The 16,138-nt window shown below is 50.6% G+C and overlaps 1 protein-coding gene across 1 annotated transcript in view; it reads left to right on the forward strand.

The window, feature by feature from the left end:
- Positions 1-16,138, forward strand: part of PCDH1 (protocadherin 1) — a gene marked incomplete at its 5' end in the record, with an annotated part of 47,634 nt that overhangs the window by 21,983 nt on the left and 9,513 nt on the right. The window contains one exon of the mRNA XM_010142055.1: positions 292-511. Coding sequence (XP_010140357.1) covers positions 292-511 — 220 coding nt within the window. The remainder of the gene's footprint in view (positions 1-291; positions 512-16,138) is intronic.

The raw sequence follows: 16,138 nt of genomic DNA on the forward strand, positions 1-16,138 counted from the left end.
GCACAAGCCATGGCAGGAGCTGCTGGTTCAGGGGAGCGCAGGAACCATGCAAGGTGTGCTCCCTGCATGGGGTGGTGCCTGGTGGGGTGCTCTTGGCTAGGGTGGAGCCGGGTGCCGTGTCTGCTGGGCTGGCTGATGGTTGGCTGATGGTGGACCCTGCTGGTGTTGGGAGCATTGGGCAGGAGCACCCTGCCTCTGTTTAGGGGTCAGGCTTGATGACACCCCTACACACATTTCTTTTGCCTTCATCTTCTGGGTGGGTGATGCAACAGCTTTTCTCTTCTCTCCCAGTTACCTCATCGCCGAGTGACGTTCTCTGCAGCCAGCCAGGCTCAGGACCTGCAAGATCCCTCCCAGCACAGCTACTACGACAGCGGGCTGGAGGAATCAGAGACCCCAAGCAGCAAATCATCGTCGGGGCCCCGCATTGGGCCACTAGCCCTGCCTGAGGACCACTATGAACGCACCACGCCCGATGGCAGCATCGGGGAAATGGAGCACCCTGAGAACGGTATGTGCTTACGGCATGCATGCCTGCGCTCTCCCTAGGGACCCTGCGCCCAAGGCTCTCCATCCCCAATGCCGCACCTTCTCTGGTGTGGGTGAGATGGGGCGAGGAGCTCAGTTGGGACAGGCTTGTCACGCTCAGGCCTGTTGGGGTTGGGAGGATGGAGAAGCAGTGAGACTCAAAGCAAGACAGTAGCAAGGATATGAAGGGAGGGGATACATGGGGAAGGGAGAGGAAAGGAGATCTGGGGAAGGTGAGGAGATGTGGGGGTGGGAAGAGTCGAGAGGGCAGATGGGTTTAGCAGGAGACAGGTGGGTTTGGCATGATGTAGGCAGGAGCCCAACAGGGTGGTCCGGGATGGCAGCACAGGCAGCATGCAGAGGGGGTTGTAGCCCAGATGATGGTGAGCTTGCGTGCCACCGTCAGGTAGTCTCGTGGGTGCCTTCCCCCATGGCAGGGCAAGGGTGTAGGGGTGGTCAGGGCGTGATGCAGCTCTCCGTGCTGTGGTGGGTGTCAGCTGTGGTAGTTTCTCAGGGAGCAGAGCAGGGAGAGCAGGTTTAGCGGCACAGACTGGGGTGAGGAGATACATGGAATGGAGAATCAGCGAGCGTGGTGGTGGCAAACCCGAGAATGATGTGTCCTGCCTTCATTGGGCCCTTCAGGTCACCTCTTGCTGGGGTCCACCTTTACCTGAGAACTCCACTGGAGGTGTCTGCAATCTCACTGCAGGAGAGCTGGCTTTCCCCTGCTCTGGTGCAGCTTCAACCCCGTTCTGCTCCTTGTGCTGCCTCTGTGCTGCCTGCCTGACTGCCCTCAACAAGCCCACTCCCCAAGCTCTCTTCTCTGGCCAGCTTCAGTTGCTTCCTCAGACTTGGCTCTGGCTGTGCACATAACATCTACCTTCCTGTATCTGCTGCCTTCTGTGCTCTCTTGCTGAGGGGAGGTTGCAGTGGAGCTGCAAGTTCAAAGAAACATCTGGGAGGGAAAAAGAGGAGGTGCAAAGGGTTCTCCTGAAGTCTCCTACTTGTGGGAGCATCCTTGACTTTGGGACAGGTCTGTATGTGGTGTGAAAATGGCCAAGACTGTGTTCAGCTGGCCTGGGGAGCTGCCAATCTGCTGGGTCCCCCTATTAAAGAATGAGTGGGGCCCAGGGTTATTTGTGGTCTTGAAGGTCTAGTGGAACATCTCTTCCTTCTTCCCAGGTTAGTTCCTGGAGTAACACTGGAGTTCTCTGTGCATTGAAGCAAGGCATGGTGGTGCCTGTTCCTGGCAGGGTTCCCAAATCCGTTTGTTGCTCTTGCAATATAAGTACCCTCCTGTCTAAGAGTGTCATGCAGATCACTTTTTTTCCTGTAAGCACCAGCCTGTCAGCTGGGAAGAGCAGTAGGAAGAGGTTCCTGGAGTCCTGGTGCAGGATGACCGTACTGGACTTCCCAAGTGCCCTTGAGCACCTGCCTGTGCCTGTGCAAGAGATGCTTGAAGGGCATGTGGGTAAGGAGATGCCACATGGCTGTGCTGAGGGATATAGTGGGGCAATGGTGATGATGGGCCTGGAAGAGGGAAGTTTGAGCCCAAGGTGACAGGCAACCCAGAGATGATGAGGGAGGAGCAAGGCTAAAAGCAGAAAGGTGAAAGAGAGAGAAGAGGACCTGGAGGGTCTGCAGCAGGAGATGGAGGGCAGAGCGGGCTGTCTGTAGTCCTTGGGAGGTTTGTTGTCTGCCTGACAGGGATGAGCAGAGCTGAGGAGTGCTGGGAGACACTGCCCAGAGTGGTGGCTCTCACAGGGACAGAGCACCTGGGCACAGGTCCCTGCCCACAGCATCACAAACCTCAGTGTGCCCTATAGATCAGGCAGCTCCCTCCCTTTGCGCAAGAGACCCTGTCTGTGTCCACAACCCAGGAGGAGAGAACTCGCCACACACCCATCCACGGGCAAATCCATGTGTGATACAGACATGCGCAGAGGCTCCTGGGGATAACCGCAACCCTCTTCCGCTCACCAATTCTCCCCTGGCTCAGCTCCCTTCACGTGGCAGTGGTTGCGAAGTCAGGCTGCAGTGCCTCCAGCAGCCGGGTGTATGTACAGGTCAGGACCTGTATAAACCGGGTTCATCGCAGAGGCCATGGCAGGCCAGGGCTCCGGGGAATCCACCGGCATTAACCCTAGTTGGTCCTGGTGCTCTGCAGATAATCTGGCGAAGGCAGTTCAATGAACTTGAGGGGCTGGGGTCAGGGTCATGTTCCTTTAAGCAGACCCTGGCACTAGGCCAGGTGATTTGGAGATTAGGAGGTACTGGTTGTGTTAGATCAGTTCATCGGAGTTGCCTTTCCCACGGTCCATCTGCCTGGGATGTGGCACATGAGACCTCTCTGTGTGGTCAAACAAGACCTCCCTTCCTTGTTTGTCCAGAAAATGGTTGTGTCTCGCTTCCTGCAAAGTGAACTTCCTCCTCCAGTGACGTGGGACCATCATGACCTTTTTGGGGACTGTCTCACCACGCCCTTGTCTTGGCTTCTGTAGCTGCCCAAGCAGCACCAGCCCCTCAAAGAGATCAGCTTTTGGTTTTTGTGAAGCTGGGAAGATTAAGCCATTCTTGACCTTCTATTAAACTGAAGAAATGAATTGGATCCCACACACCCTATCTCGCGGCACGAGCGCGAGAGTGACACGACTGTGCATTTTCTAGGCTTTCATCTAGTTATAAATATCCAACATAACAGGGCTTCCATTGCTTTCTCCAGGAGATTATCCCTGCAGCCGAACCAATCTGATAAGCAAGTATGCAAGGCTATTTATAGCTCTTCAACTGGAAGACAGATCCATGCCTTTTCTTTGTAGATGGTTCTTCACTTGATTAACACACATATCGGTGTCCTCCTTTTTTGGACACTTTTGACTGTGCAGACTGCAGTGAAGTGCTGTATTGCAGGGGCTGAGCCAGGTCCTTTTCGGGAGGAATTATGATGTTTCTGATGAAGACTTCTCCAGTGTCTCGGCTCCGATGTGCCAGCTCCTCAGCCATCCCAGGCATTTGTCATCCCTGGTATTTTACCTAGCTGCCCACTGTTTCCTCCCCAACATTTTGCCGTGCTGTTATCCGCTTCTGTGGGTTATGCCGAGCTGGGAGATGCGCTTAGTCTCCCACTTGGCCACCCGTTGCTTTCGCTACAGACATCTGCTCCCCCTGTATCACAGATTTGCTGTAGTTGGAAGGAGCCGGGGAGCGATTCTGCTCTGTAGAGGATCTGCCCTGACATAGTACACGCAGAGCTTGGATTATGAGATGCCAGTCTTTCTCCATTGACGATGGGGAGAGTTTAGTAAGTTGGGACCACATCCATCCAATTTAGGAAAGGCTACATCAAGGCTGTTTCACTCTGTTCCTGCATGGTACAAAGGCAGCCGAGATGATGATATACAGGATGAAGTATTTCTGAGTTGTGTTCCTCAGCCCACAGAACAGGGGCCAACGTTTCACCGGTTTTATCCCCGTTATTTAAAGTGGGGACCCCACGCCATTTTCAGCACCTGCCATCACAACTCCGCACTGAGCGGGTAGTTCACAATCATCTCCTGAGCTTTCCTGTGGCACTTTGCCCTGCGGCAGTATCTGTAGTTCACCAATATAAATGAGTTTATCCTCAGAGCTCCCCTTCCAGGAACGAAATTCCGCCATAGTTGGGGAACAAAATAGAAAATTAGAATCTGCATTTCTGAGGTGTCTGCTAGCTTTGGGTGACCCCCTGGATGAGCTGGCAGCTCCTTGGTCTGCTCTTTCCGGAAGGCAAGAGCTGCTGTAGCATCCCAGTGCTCCTGAGCCATCAGGCAGGTCTCCAGCTGCTCTTGGACGGTGAAACCGAGGCTGCATTGTCTGCCTCCGGGCAGCTGCTGACGTACAAGGCGCGAGCAGTGTGGCTTTGGGACTTTGTGGCAGAGCTAGATGTAGAACTCTCTCGCCTGGTTCATAGCCATAGGCTTTTCTGACAAAACCAGCCTTTTTCTCATGGTCTCTTACCTCCTCTGTACTCCTCAGCACAGCTTGAGCAAATGAATTGAGATACCATTTCTGGGGGTTGACTGCTGGGCTTAATAAAACACTTTCAGCCTAGACTTTGCTTTGTTTCAAGAAAGATTGGTAGATTGATGCACTGTGAAGCCAGGAGGAGCAGCTTGTCTAACCCCTGCATTAGACGGGCCATTAAATTTCCCTCTGTGATTTCTGCGTCTCACTGGGGCTGAGCGGGAGACCTACTTTGGAAGGATCTCATTTTGATAGCAGATCACAAATGGCGACAAGCGAGCAAGACTCCTGGTGAGCCCTTCCAGTGGTAGATCCTCTCTGCCCCCCCATCTCACAAGCCTACTCTTAAATTCTGCTTGAGCCTCTCTATCTCCTGTTTCTTTCTAACGAATCCTAGGATACTAGAAGACACCTCACCTACATGCATACATGTAGATCACACACAAGCAAGTCAGCGTTTAAAGTTCTCTCAGATACACTCAAAAACTGAGTCAAGTCTCTCAGTGTGAGCAGAGCCAACCAAGACATTTTGGCAGCTGGGTCCCTCTTCCTTTCCTCCCACCCTTCCTCGCGCTCCTCCCAGCCATTGCCATCTGCTCCTGACACCACACAGACCTGCAGCCCCATTCCTGGGCAGGAGCAACATCTGGCACATCTTGGATGTACGTGCTGCTTTTTGGCAATCCTTACAAAGTCAGCCCGGGGAGAGTTTTTTCCCTCCCGCTCCCTTTTGCTATGCCTCTGATTATAGTTCAAGTCTTCTATTCCTTCGCATCATTTTTTCTCTGCACGATAGCCAATTTGCAAACAACATTTTAGCAGTGTTGACGTGTCCAGGTGATGGCCCACAGCTCTCCAGCAGCACTTGGTGGCATCCGTAGCAGCACCAGGCAGAGGGGTAATGTGACTGCTAGGGTTTGTCTTCAGAGTCTCACGACAGAGGTGGGTGTGTGTGTCCGTTGCGCGCAAACAGAGCTGCTTCTGGCTAGTGCTGTGCTGTGCGTGCACCCCGCAGTATCATGGCACCTCAAGAAGGTGGGTGGCTCAGAAGAGGACCCCCAAGCCAACGGCCCCTTCTCCCTGCTCGTGGTGATGGGGTGGATTTGCAGCTCTGGGCAGCCACTACCTCTTGTCTCTTGATTCGTGTCAGTCAGGTCACGAGCTTCTTTTTAAGCGTCTCGCTGCTATTGTTCAATTCCTTCCAGCCAGCAGATGGGACAAAAAAAATTACTTTCTAACTCGTCCCCTGGCAGAGCGATGTCTCTAGATCTTAAAAACTACTACTCTCTTTTTGCATTATCTTGAAATGTCCGTTTTGTCTTGCAGAAAGTGTTCCAGCCACATATTCCATCTGGGGATATTTTTTTCCCCATGTACCCTGCAGCATTCTTTGTTGCAGAGCACTGAGGAATGCTTTAGCCTGGGCTCCTGTCTGGGACGTGGGATTCGAGGTAGCTCTGGGCCGTTCCCGGTCGAATGGTGGTGAGCCCAGACAGGCTACCTGGCACACACACTGACCTGCAGCCCTTGCCTTTTTAACACCCCCTGACTCTTGACATCAGGGTTGGATCATCAGGGTATCGTCATCACTAGTAGTTCCCGTGTCCTGCCCGTGTTTAGGGTATGCCTACACTCTGTGCCATCTTCTGCATCACGTCTACTTTGACAGAGCAGGTCTGGGTTTCTCGGTGATCTTCAGCTCTTCAGGCATCTGCATTTCTTCATAAGAAACAGTGAGTGTCTCTGCTTTCTTCACTTACTGTTGGTTCATCCCCAAAGACAGCTTCTGATTTTCCTAATCACTACTGAAGAGAGGTGTGGGAAAAGATTTTTATCACAGGAGACAACAGCCAACAGATTGCAAACGGTCATGGATTACACCATCTTGGTTTCAACATGCCATTTCTGTCCGAGCTGTAATTTCAAACTTGTTCTCACCCTATTTCATCTTTTCCGTATTTTCCAACACCCATATCTAGGTTAACTCTCCTTACGAAAGAGCTGGTCAGGTCAGAGCAGTTGTATCATGCCACGTCAGCCAGGTCACCCTCCATAATTGTCCTGAGGATCCTGAGGGTAAATGGGGTACGGCTGTTTTTTCTTCCCCAGACTGAGTACCAGGTGCATTGCTACTAGCTACAGAGAGTGCCTGTAATCCTCTAAAGACCTTCTAAGAAGGATGCCACTTGCTTCAGACATTGTCCAAAATAGCTTTAATAATTTATTCGACAGTGTCTTTCTTCTCTCACAGGATTATGAGGTAATGTGCATGTAAGATTGTCCTCAAGTTCTCCAAAGATCCTTGGCAGATCCTGGACATCTCTAGAGGAGTTATTTGAAGGAACCTGATTTCCCTGTTGGATTCTGATCACTTTTTTGACCCTTTCTGTCCCTGAACTGTGCTGGCATTATGTGATTATGAAAAATCTAGGCAGGACAGTCCTTCTGAATCAATGCCCAAGAGACAAAAATCTTCACATTCCAGTCGGAAGGTGCCTTCTCTTGTAGAATATATAGGTCCCCATGGCTGTATATGTGCCTTCTGCATTCAAGATTGGATTTTCTGAGTTTTCTGCTCCTCCTTGTGATCCTGGGCTGGGCTGTGACATTTTCCATTCCCTCTTGCTGTCTGTGGCAAGCCAATGGAAATTAGTGAATGTCATCTGCCTTCTTGTATGTCCTTCACATTCTTTCTGCTCTGAACGTACCAGATGGATAAAGTCCTGTCATCTTACTTCATCTTTATCCTTTCTTCCACTTGGAAGCCTCACCCACCACGACCCTCTCCCTGTGCTATCATGAGTGCCCATCTCGGGGCAGTGACCCTGCTCCACATTTGCTGATTTACTGGGCAATACTGCAGAGACCACAGGTTCAGAGAACAGGCTGGAAGCTGGCCCAAAACTCACCTTGCTTTTTCGAACCACTCTTCCTGCTCACTAAGCTTGGTCAGCTCTGTAGCAGACTTCTGAGACTTTCCTCACAGGAACCAACTGCAAAAAGATGAGAATATGTATTTTTTTATCTAAAAGCTATGAATGAGCTTATGCAGGGACAACAAATTCTACTGTCCCAGGGAAAGGAGGATTTCCCCGTTTCCCAGAGCAGGGAGGCCAAGCATGTCATCTCCTCCAGTCCAGGGCAGGAACATTTTTCTCCACCGTTCTGTCTCGGCAGCCTGGGGCTGGGTTGTAGCTCTCACCTGGCAGGACAGGCACTCCAGCAGGACCAGTGACATTAAAACAGGGAACTCTTCACCTTCACAAGGTGGCTGCAAGGTGAGATACTTGTTGCTGCCACTCAGTCTGCAGAGGATTTACATTTTTCTTTTTGTCTGGTTATGGTCATGCAAATGCCCATGCAAATAGTCATGCACAGCTATTCTTATCTGCACCAAATCTAACCGCCCCTTCTTTGGTATACGGTCTGTTTTTCAAAGAGTGCTTTATGTCATCCTCAAAGTATTCATGGGTTTAGCTCAAGTTCGTTAAACTGTGTTACAGGAAGAAACTTTCAGAATTAGATGCTCAACAGGAACAGGGTGGGTCCTTTCTTTGGTTGTACCATGTTTCTTTCCAGTGAGGACAATTCCTCAGAGTGAGGAGTTGGATGAAGCTCTTCAGACTCTTCTTTTGTGTTTTCTGTAATGTTTTAAAATATGTATTGAACAGGGCTTGAGACCCTGTGTCCTGCCTTTGGTGAGGTGCTTTGGAGCAGTTGCAGATGGTCTGTGTGACATCCATGGGGAGAGCCAGCAGCTGAGTTATGAGCATTTCTCTTGATGAACCTGTTAACCACAGCCAGCACCCTGTGTGTTTTGCTAGCAAGAGTGCCAAACCAGGCAGCTCCTCTCCTCACCATCTTGGTTGGCTCACTCCTGTCCCTGTGCCACGTGCTTTGTAGTGCCAATGCAGCTGTTTGTCTGGCTGCATCGTGAACTGGACTGGGGAGCTCATCAGGCTGAAGTTTTGCTGGATCACTTTTTTTTTGGTGGTTTGTTTTTTTTTTTTCCCCATTTTGCTCTTCAGCCAGAGCAATTTCCCTAACCTGACTACTTTGTGGCTCCACAAAGAGCTTAACGTACAGAGAGCGGGGATTTGGCAGGAGGGCGGTGAGCAGCCAGAGGAGGTCGGCATTCAGGTTTAGAACATGTCTACACTGGAAAAAACGAAGTATAAAAGCAATAGACAACCAAGATCCCTCAGCTGTCCCAGACTATTTGTTGTTTTCAAAGACCTGCTTCCTTAGAAAGCTCCTTTTGAAGTAATTTGACACGCCATTTCCAGCTCCTGTGTGATCTAACTCGGCTGTTTCCCCTTTATCTGCCTCCAAATGCTCCTGAACGTCTCTATAAACCCTCCTGCTTGGCAGTACCTCTTCCCATGTGAAGGGACCTGCATGAGTGTGGGATTTAAGCTAAATGCTAGAGTCACTGATGAAGTCTCCCATTTGAGCTTCTTGAGGACTTCACAGCGCATTTTCTTTCTCATAAAAATAGCGTGTGCTGAGTTTGAAGGATCGGTGTAGATCCCTCAGGTGGAAAATCCCTCTTGTAGGCAGGAGATAGAGGATAAGGGATTCATTGCTGTCCCCAGTGAAATCAATGGGAGCTTTGCTACTGAGACAGGTCAAATGTCAGTCTCAGATGTTCGCTCTCCCCCAGGATTTTATCCTTTGTGCTCTCACTATTACTGAATCTCTCTTCCTGTCTCCTTCCCACAAGCTCTCATCCATCCTGATTTGAAGTCACCTCCATTAAGTGGTTGTAACGCTAGCTCTTTGCTTTACTTGCAGAGAGGACACTCCATAAATCTAACATTAGTCATGGCATCTGGCGAGAGATACCAAGGATAGGCTGCTTTGACTCAGAGGTTATCTAAGCGTATCAGCCCCTGCGTTTGCCTTTCCTTTCAGAGAGCTGAGGTTCCCCTGCAGGAACCAGGGCTCATTTCATGTGAGCTGATGCAACCAAGCAGTCTGCTCAGGGCCAGCGCCAACACAACAGCAGTGTAGAGGAGCCGCGTAGTTGTCAGCAGCTTCTTCTCTGTGCATGTGGTTGGACCTGGGCTCCCTTTCCAACACCTCAGCTCTCTCTCAGGTCTGAGCGGGCCCAGATTTCAACAGACAGAAATGGGGGAAGCTTTGTGGCTGGTAGGCTCCATTTTCCCTGGCAGGCATATTGTGACAGGTCTCAGAGGCAGGCAGTGACAAGTTGTCCATATTTGTTGTTACTGGAGACTGCGGCGGGATGGAGAAGGGCTGTGCCTTTGCGTGGGGTACAAGGTGTCTCAGAGAATCTCCGTGATGGGCTTCACCCTCGCTCCTCATGGGAAAGGAGGGCTACACCTCAGTGATGAAGAACGGCAATGCCCGGGGTCCTACATGGGTGCTCCTTTCCTTCCACTGCCATATCACTAAATACAAAGAGGCAGATCTTGTTCATGGGCTTTGAGGTCAACTGTCCCAGCACAGCTCACACCTACAAGGCTAAGCTTTTTCAGTCAGTGTTGCTTCATCCATTCCATCGCTGGGGAAGGTTTCCGCCACAGTACTCACCCCCAAACCACACCGGGGCTCCTGTCTGGCAGAGAGCTGTTCTGGACCCGGCAAAAGCCAGCTAACATCAAAGTGAGCTGGACAATGAAAACAGTGCTCCTGGTGGATCTTGGACGTGCTTAGATTTACTCAGGGCCTTTACTCCAGCCAAAGACTGGTGTTATCAAGTTTAACTTATTTTATTTTTAAAATCACTTAGAGTAAACCATCAAAAATGCTGCGAGTCAGGAATAAATCAGCTCAGTTGGGCCATGTGTGAGAGGATGTGTGCCTCTGTTTTAGCCTGTCTGTGTTCATATGCTTGCCGAGATACAAAAAGTAAAATGTTTTTACACAGATGGTCATAACCCACCTGTACAAGAAACACCAGGAGAGGCTGGGGAAAGGATCCAGCAGAGAAGAGCAGGATGCTGGAGTACCTGGGCACAAATGCATCAGCCCAGCAGTTCTCAATCAGTTATATGTCTGTGTCTGTTTTAAAACGACCTTGCTTGGAAGTGAAAAAAAAAAAAAACAAGGAGGCAGCGAGAGAAAGGAGGAGATGGGTTAGGATGTGATCTTTGTTCAGGGATGTGTCAGAACAGCGTGTTGTGTTGTTTTATAGCTGCTGAGGAAAGAGAAGATTGAGTGGGGAATGTAAAATGACAGCGAGTGAGTAGATGTGATATTTGCCTGATGTATTTTGCTGGTAATTAGTATAATGCCAATTAGACACAAGTAATTTTTCTTATTCTTCTTCAGCTGTATAAATTATTGCTTGAAAATACGCCAGCTAAAACCAAGATATTAAATTTTGAGGGCTATGGAGATCTCTGTTCCTTGAGGATCTCTAGATGAAATTACCCAGACAACAGGGATCTTGACAAAAGCAAGACTTATTATAGCCAGAAAGAAAACGAATAAAAGCAGAAGAAATTGTGTATTCCTTGTCTAGCATCTTGTTGCTTATTAGCCACACAGGAAGGGGCACCCACAGAGAAGCAGATAAATCAGTGAGAGAAGGCAAATATCTCACCTTTCCTGAAAACAATGCTGCTTCGCTGTTATTGTTCACCGTATCAGTTTCCCTCAGCAGCCAGATCCTGAACCCTTCCTGCGGTCAGGCAGTTCCCGCTGCAGGTAAACCCTGCTGCCTGCACACATTTTATTTTTCATTCTCCAGGCCCTGTTTTCTCTCTTAGCTAGCTCACGTTGTAAGACACGGGAACACAGGACTCGGTTGTTTTGCCTCTTGGTCCCTTGGGACATAAACCTCCTTAATGATGATTAATGGCTCTCTTCAAAGGGTCAATTGCTGATCCTAGACTTCTCAAACCACAGACCGTTTTGAGCTCTCTACCTATCCAGTTCTGGGCTGCTCTTTCTAACAGGGACACTGCTGCTTTGCTCGATGCTACACACATTTTCCGTTGCTGTGGACTATGCAGAAGAAGCAGACCTGCTGTTAGCGTTTTCTCTCTTTTGAAAAATAATCTGTCAAAATTATGCCCTTGGACTGATTCTGGAAGTTTTCATACATCTCTGTCGGACCGTGAAATCAAAATCTTCTCGTGATCATCCTGCTGTTCCCTTGTGCTGCGCTTTGGGGGTGACAGAGCTGGCAAAGCCCCTTTGCCAATCTGCCTCTAATACGAGGCAATGATGTATCCCTGTTGTCCCGCCAGGATCTTAGGCAGCAGATTTAATCCTCGCTTGTTCTTTAAAGCCTGTTTTATTCATTCTGCGCCTTTAGGACTGCCGCTGGCAGGTCTCCCTTGAGTGGTGCAAACTTTATTGCATCTAACCTCCAGCAGTCTGTAAACTGCCTGTAAACTGCAGCACCCAGGGGTAGCTGGAGGTTGATACTCCCTATCGGAAGCTATTATCCTTCCTTTTCCCTCTCTCCCCCAAGAGTGTCTTCCTGCCTTCCCCCTAACAAACATAGGGCCGAGCAGTATTTATCAGGATATGTTTTGTTTTGGCTTTTTTTTTTTTTTTGCTGGGTCTTCCCAAACCGACCATAACCAGCCTGCCCCATTCCTAAACCTCCCCATTTGCATCAGCACACTCATATCCTTCTGTTTGCTCCGAGCTGCACCTTAGCAAGCTGCAGTGGCGTTGATATCTCCTATACTGACATGAGGAGCTGACTTCTCCCCGGCCATGGTCACCAGCGCTGCAGATCCTTTCAGTGCCTCGGTGGGGAACCGCGCTAGCAAGATGGCAAGTGGTTCCATTCAGAAATGTTAACCACCTGGGGCGGTTTCCCGGCATGTATTTTGGCTGCCCCACAGGAGGATCTGACCAGCCCATATGCTGCTTCTGCCATGTGCCAGCCACAAAATCTCTCCCCATTTAAGCCTCCACTGCAGATTTTCAACCTCTGCATCCGTGGGTGTTTCAGGCATCAGTAATGTGCATTTTCAACTGGGTTCATGGCACGTCTCTTCGCTGCAGAGAAATGGACTGTGTAGTTCAGAGGTTCAGGCTCTCCCGTGTGGACTGCTCTTGATCTTCGAGCAATCAGCAGTCAGACACCCCATTTGGTGTTGGATCATTCCTCCAAATTTTCATGACCATAACCCTGGTGTAATGCTCTCAGAACTGCTGTATGTTGGATTTCACGTGTGTTTGATTCTCTGTGGCTGGGTGTGATATCTGGGTCTATGGGTGCATCCTCCATCAGCAGGCAGATGTTTCTTCCCCAGGGCAGCCCAAGAACATGAGCCCTGGATTTAGCACCGTCCTTCAAATATCCACCACAAATTCTGGCAAGGATCTGGCTTTTTCCTCCTCAGCATCTGCATTATGGGTCAGGCAACCAGCACGTTTCTACAGCCAGAACAGACTGTAAAAAAGTTGAAATGCCGAGAGAATGTGCTCACTTTACTTTTAAGCAGCCCAGGAAATATCTGTGGAAAGACAACAAAGCATATGCACGCAAATCCATACCGTCATCTCCTCACCCAGTTTCCTTGGGGTTTGGCTTGACTCTCTTCCAAGGGCTCTTCCTCGTCCCCCTGCTCTGCCTCTCTCCAAGTGGTCTTGGTTTTCTTTGTGTTGAGGCAAGCCCTTTTCATAAAGCTGTGATTTCTTTTGTCAGTTCAACACCTATGTGACTTCAAAGGCCTTGAACAGTGCTTCACTGTGTGGCTACTGGCCCCCCTGCAAGAATAATTTCTCCCCATTCATTGTCCTGCTAGTGAAAGATTATTAAATTGTTGATGGACCTTAACAATGGTTTGGTTCAAAGGCAGACACCCGTATGCCAGTTCTTTTCTCCTTGACACAAGAGCTTTAATACAAGCGCACAATGAAAGGCAGCCACCAAGGAGCAAACACAGAGTGGTCATAAAACCAGACCAGTGGTCCTAAGTCCCCGGGCGCATGAACTGGGGCACCTTGCAATGCACTCCCAGGCTGCACGTGTGGCTACCCACATGCTCCCATCCTGTAGGTGAGGTGAGAAAACTGTTCTTGCTGAAAATTAATTTAAAAAAATTAAAATTTCATGCATTGATTCTCAATCACATGATTAGGACATGAGGAGGACTGAGGAACTGGCAGCAGAGCGGCAGAGAGAGAGGTCCATCCTTTTCAGGAGCAGCGGAAGGGCTGTAGCCTTGACATGAGGCTGAAACAATGGCTCCGTTCCTCTCGCTCGGAGCTCGCTGAGCACACACATACATCTCGCACCCAGCCTGTGCCGTCAAAGCAGCTTTTGGAACCTGCAATGAGGATCATTATATAGACTGCGCAGCCTCAGGCTGCTTGACATTTTGTATTATACAGACTTATTTTCGATTGCTTATCACTTCAGCAGATTTCCAGCACTAAAGCTTAAATTTTCCATGCTGGGTTTCCCTCGGGTTGATTTTCTTTTTCTTTTTTTCTTAAGTTTCAGCAGAGGTGTTCCAGCTGTTTTTTGAGAGCAAGACATGCTGTCTCAGCCCTGCTAACAAACTGGTTATAAGACTTTCTTTTCAAGACACGTTAGCTTGAACAGGCTTTGGCAGAGAGGTGTGGAATTTGGCACAGGAGCTGTCAGCATCGGTTGGGGGTTGTTTGCCCCAAAACGGCTGAGTCTCTCACTGAATGTATGTCAGCACACATCCCTGTGAAGCTGCACCCGCGCGCCGTTGTGTGGCCTTCAAACAACAGCATTTCTCAGGGTCTGGGCATCCTCAGAGCCCTGGTGCAGGAGCTTCCTGCAGTTCCTGTTGCATGATGGACATCCCTCCTGGCCATGCCCCCTCCCCAGTACTCTGGGGGTCCCTAGTTTTCTTTCTTTGGGGTGCTGGGTGCTACGTGACATGAGTTGTTTCTTGCCTATGGGAGGATTGAGTGTGGCTTGCTCTGTCACCGGGAGATGTGGCACGTGTTGGGCTCTGCTGTCAGGGTGCATCCATGCCCCTTCCCCAGTACTCTGGGGGTCCCTAGTTTTCTTTCTTTGGGGTGCTGGGTGCTACGTGACATGAGTTGTTTCTTGCCTATGGGAGGATTGAGTGTGGCTTGCTCTGTCACCGGGAGATGTGGCACGTGTTGGGCTCTGCTGTCAGGGTGCATCTTGGTGGGAGAGCTGTTTTGGGGTGGGGTGGAGGCACCAGAGTCCGGTTCCTGCTGGGAGATGGAGCCAGCCTGTGGTGCCTCCCATCCTGCCAGTGATGGAGGCAGCTTGCTTGGTTCGCTCGCAGGCTGACATCACAGAGGTCCATCCAGAGCTCAGAGAACCCTGTGTCCCACCACACACAGCAGCGTGGCTGGCAAACCAGCACTGGGGCTGGGGCTTGGTCCCTCACTGCCCTCCCAGCTCCCCCAGGCTGCCAGCACAAAGGGACTCTTTCTTTATTGTCTTCACCCTTTTATTGTCCTTCCTGGGGCATATTCCCTGCCCTTCTCCCGCTTCTTCCCTGGCAAAGTGGCAAAAGCTGCCTCAAGCTCCAGTGCCCTCCCTGATTAGCTGCTGCCAGGAAGGGAAGCACGACTGCAGCTTTAATTAAATGATAAGGGCAGAGCCCCGGAAGTGGGGAGATAAGTGCAGCCGTGTCTGCTACCACACTTGTCCAGGCTCTTTCTAATTAGCTTTGAGAAGTTCTAGAGAGGAAGATTAACCCTTGGAAGGAGGGTGGCTGGAGCGCTGGGCTGAAGCAGAGCGGAGGGTGCTGAGGCCAGCCCCAGGGCTGGGAGGCTGCAGTTCACCTGGAAGCACGTGTAGGATGTGGGCTGGAGGGGACTCCTCTGTGCACTACCCCCGAGTCCAGTGTCTGAGCGGAGGGGCTGGGTCAGGGAGGATTAGACCCCTGCCTTTCACAGGCTCAGGCACAAGGTAAAGCTCAAGGATTAGCCGCTCAGGTTCCTTTTGTAAGAAGCATTTGCTGCTTTAACACACCCTATGCCTAGCAGCTGTGGGGTGGCCTGAGGCGTAGGGGCTGCTGCGCTGCTGCCCCAAAGCTTTCAGCAGAGTAGTGTTCCCAGCCTCTGGAGCAGAGGCAGGAGCGGAGGACGCAATCCTTCTGGAAGAGCCATGGGACAGGTCTCTAGTCGCCTCCAGAAGCCATGATGTATCTCAGTGATGCTCTGAGAGGAGGGAGATGGGGTAAGGGGACCACTGTGTATAGCAACCCGTAATAACATGGACCAGGAGCTCCCCAAGACCTGGTGTCGTGAAAGCCACAACCTCAGCTCTCCTGGTGTTCCCCAGATAGACAGTGAATTCCACTGGAGGGCTGGGCGAGGGCACCTCAGCTCTAGGCACCCTGTAGCTAGGTCGGTGAGTAGCCAAAGCCATCATTGGCATGGGTGGCACTGCTCCTAGTCCTGGTGGCCCCCTCTGGTCATCCCCTTCCCGTTGTGGCAGCACACCAGTATCCAGGGCACACCAGGAGGCCCTGGGTCATGCACCCATGTGCATCTTGGAGAGCCTCTGCCTGGGCATGGGGACAGGTCAGCCCCACAGACCCAGGCAGGGACCCCCACCGGGAAATTCTGGGAGGAATCCAACGCACAGGAGGCATGTGAAAGGCAAGGTGGGAATGTGGAAGGAGCAATTGTGTCGGTATTTGGGCAGCAGGAA

This window comes from Buceros rhinoceros, unplaced genomic scaffold, assembly GCF_000710305.1.
Source record: "Buceros rhinoceros silvestris isolate BGI_N320 unplaced genomic scaffold, ASM71030v1 scaffold22968, whole genome shotgun sequence".
NCBI lineage: Eukaryota > Metazoa > Chordata > Aves > Bucerotiformes > Bucerotidae > Buceros > Buceros rhinoceros.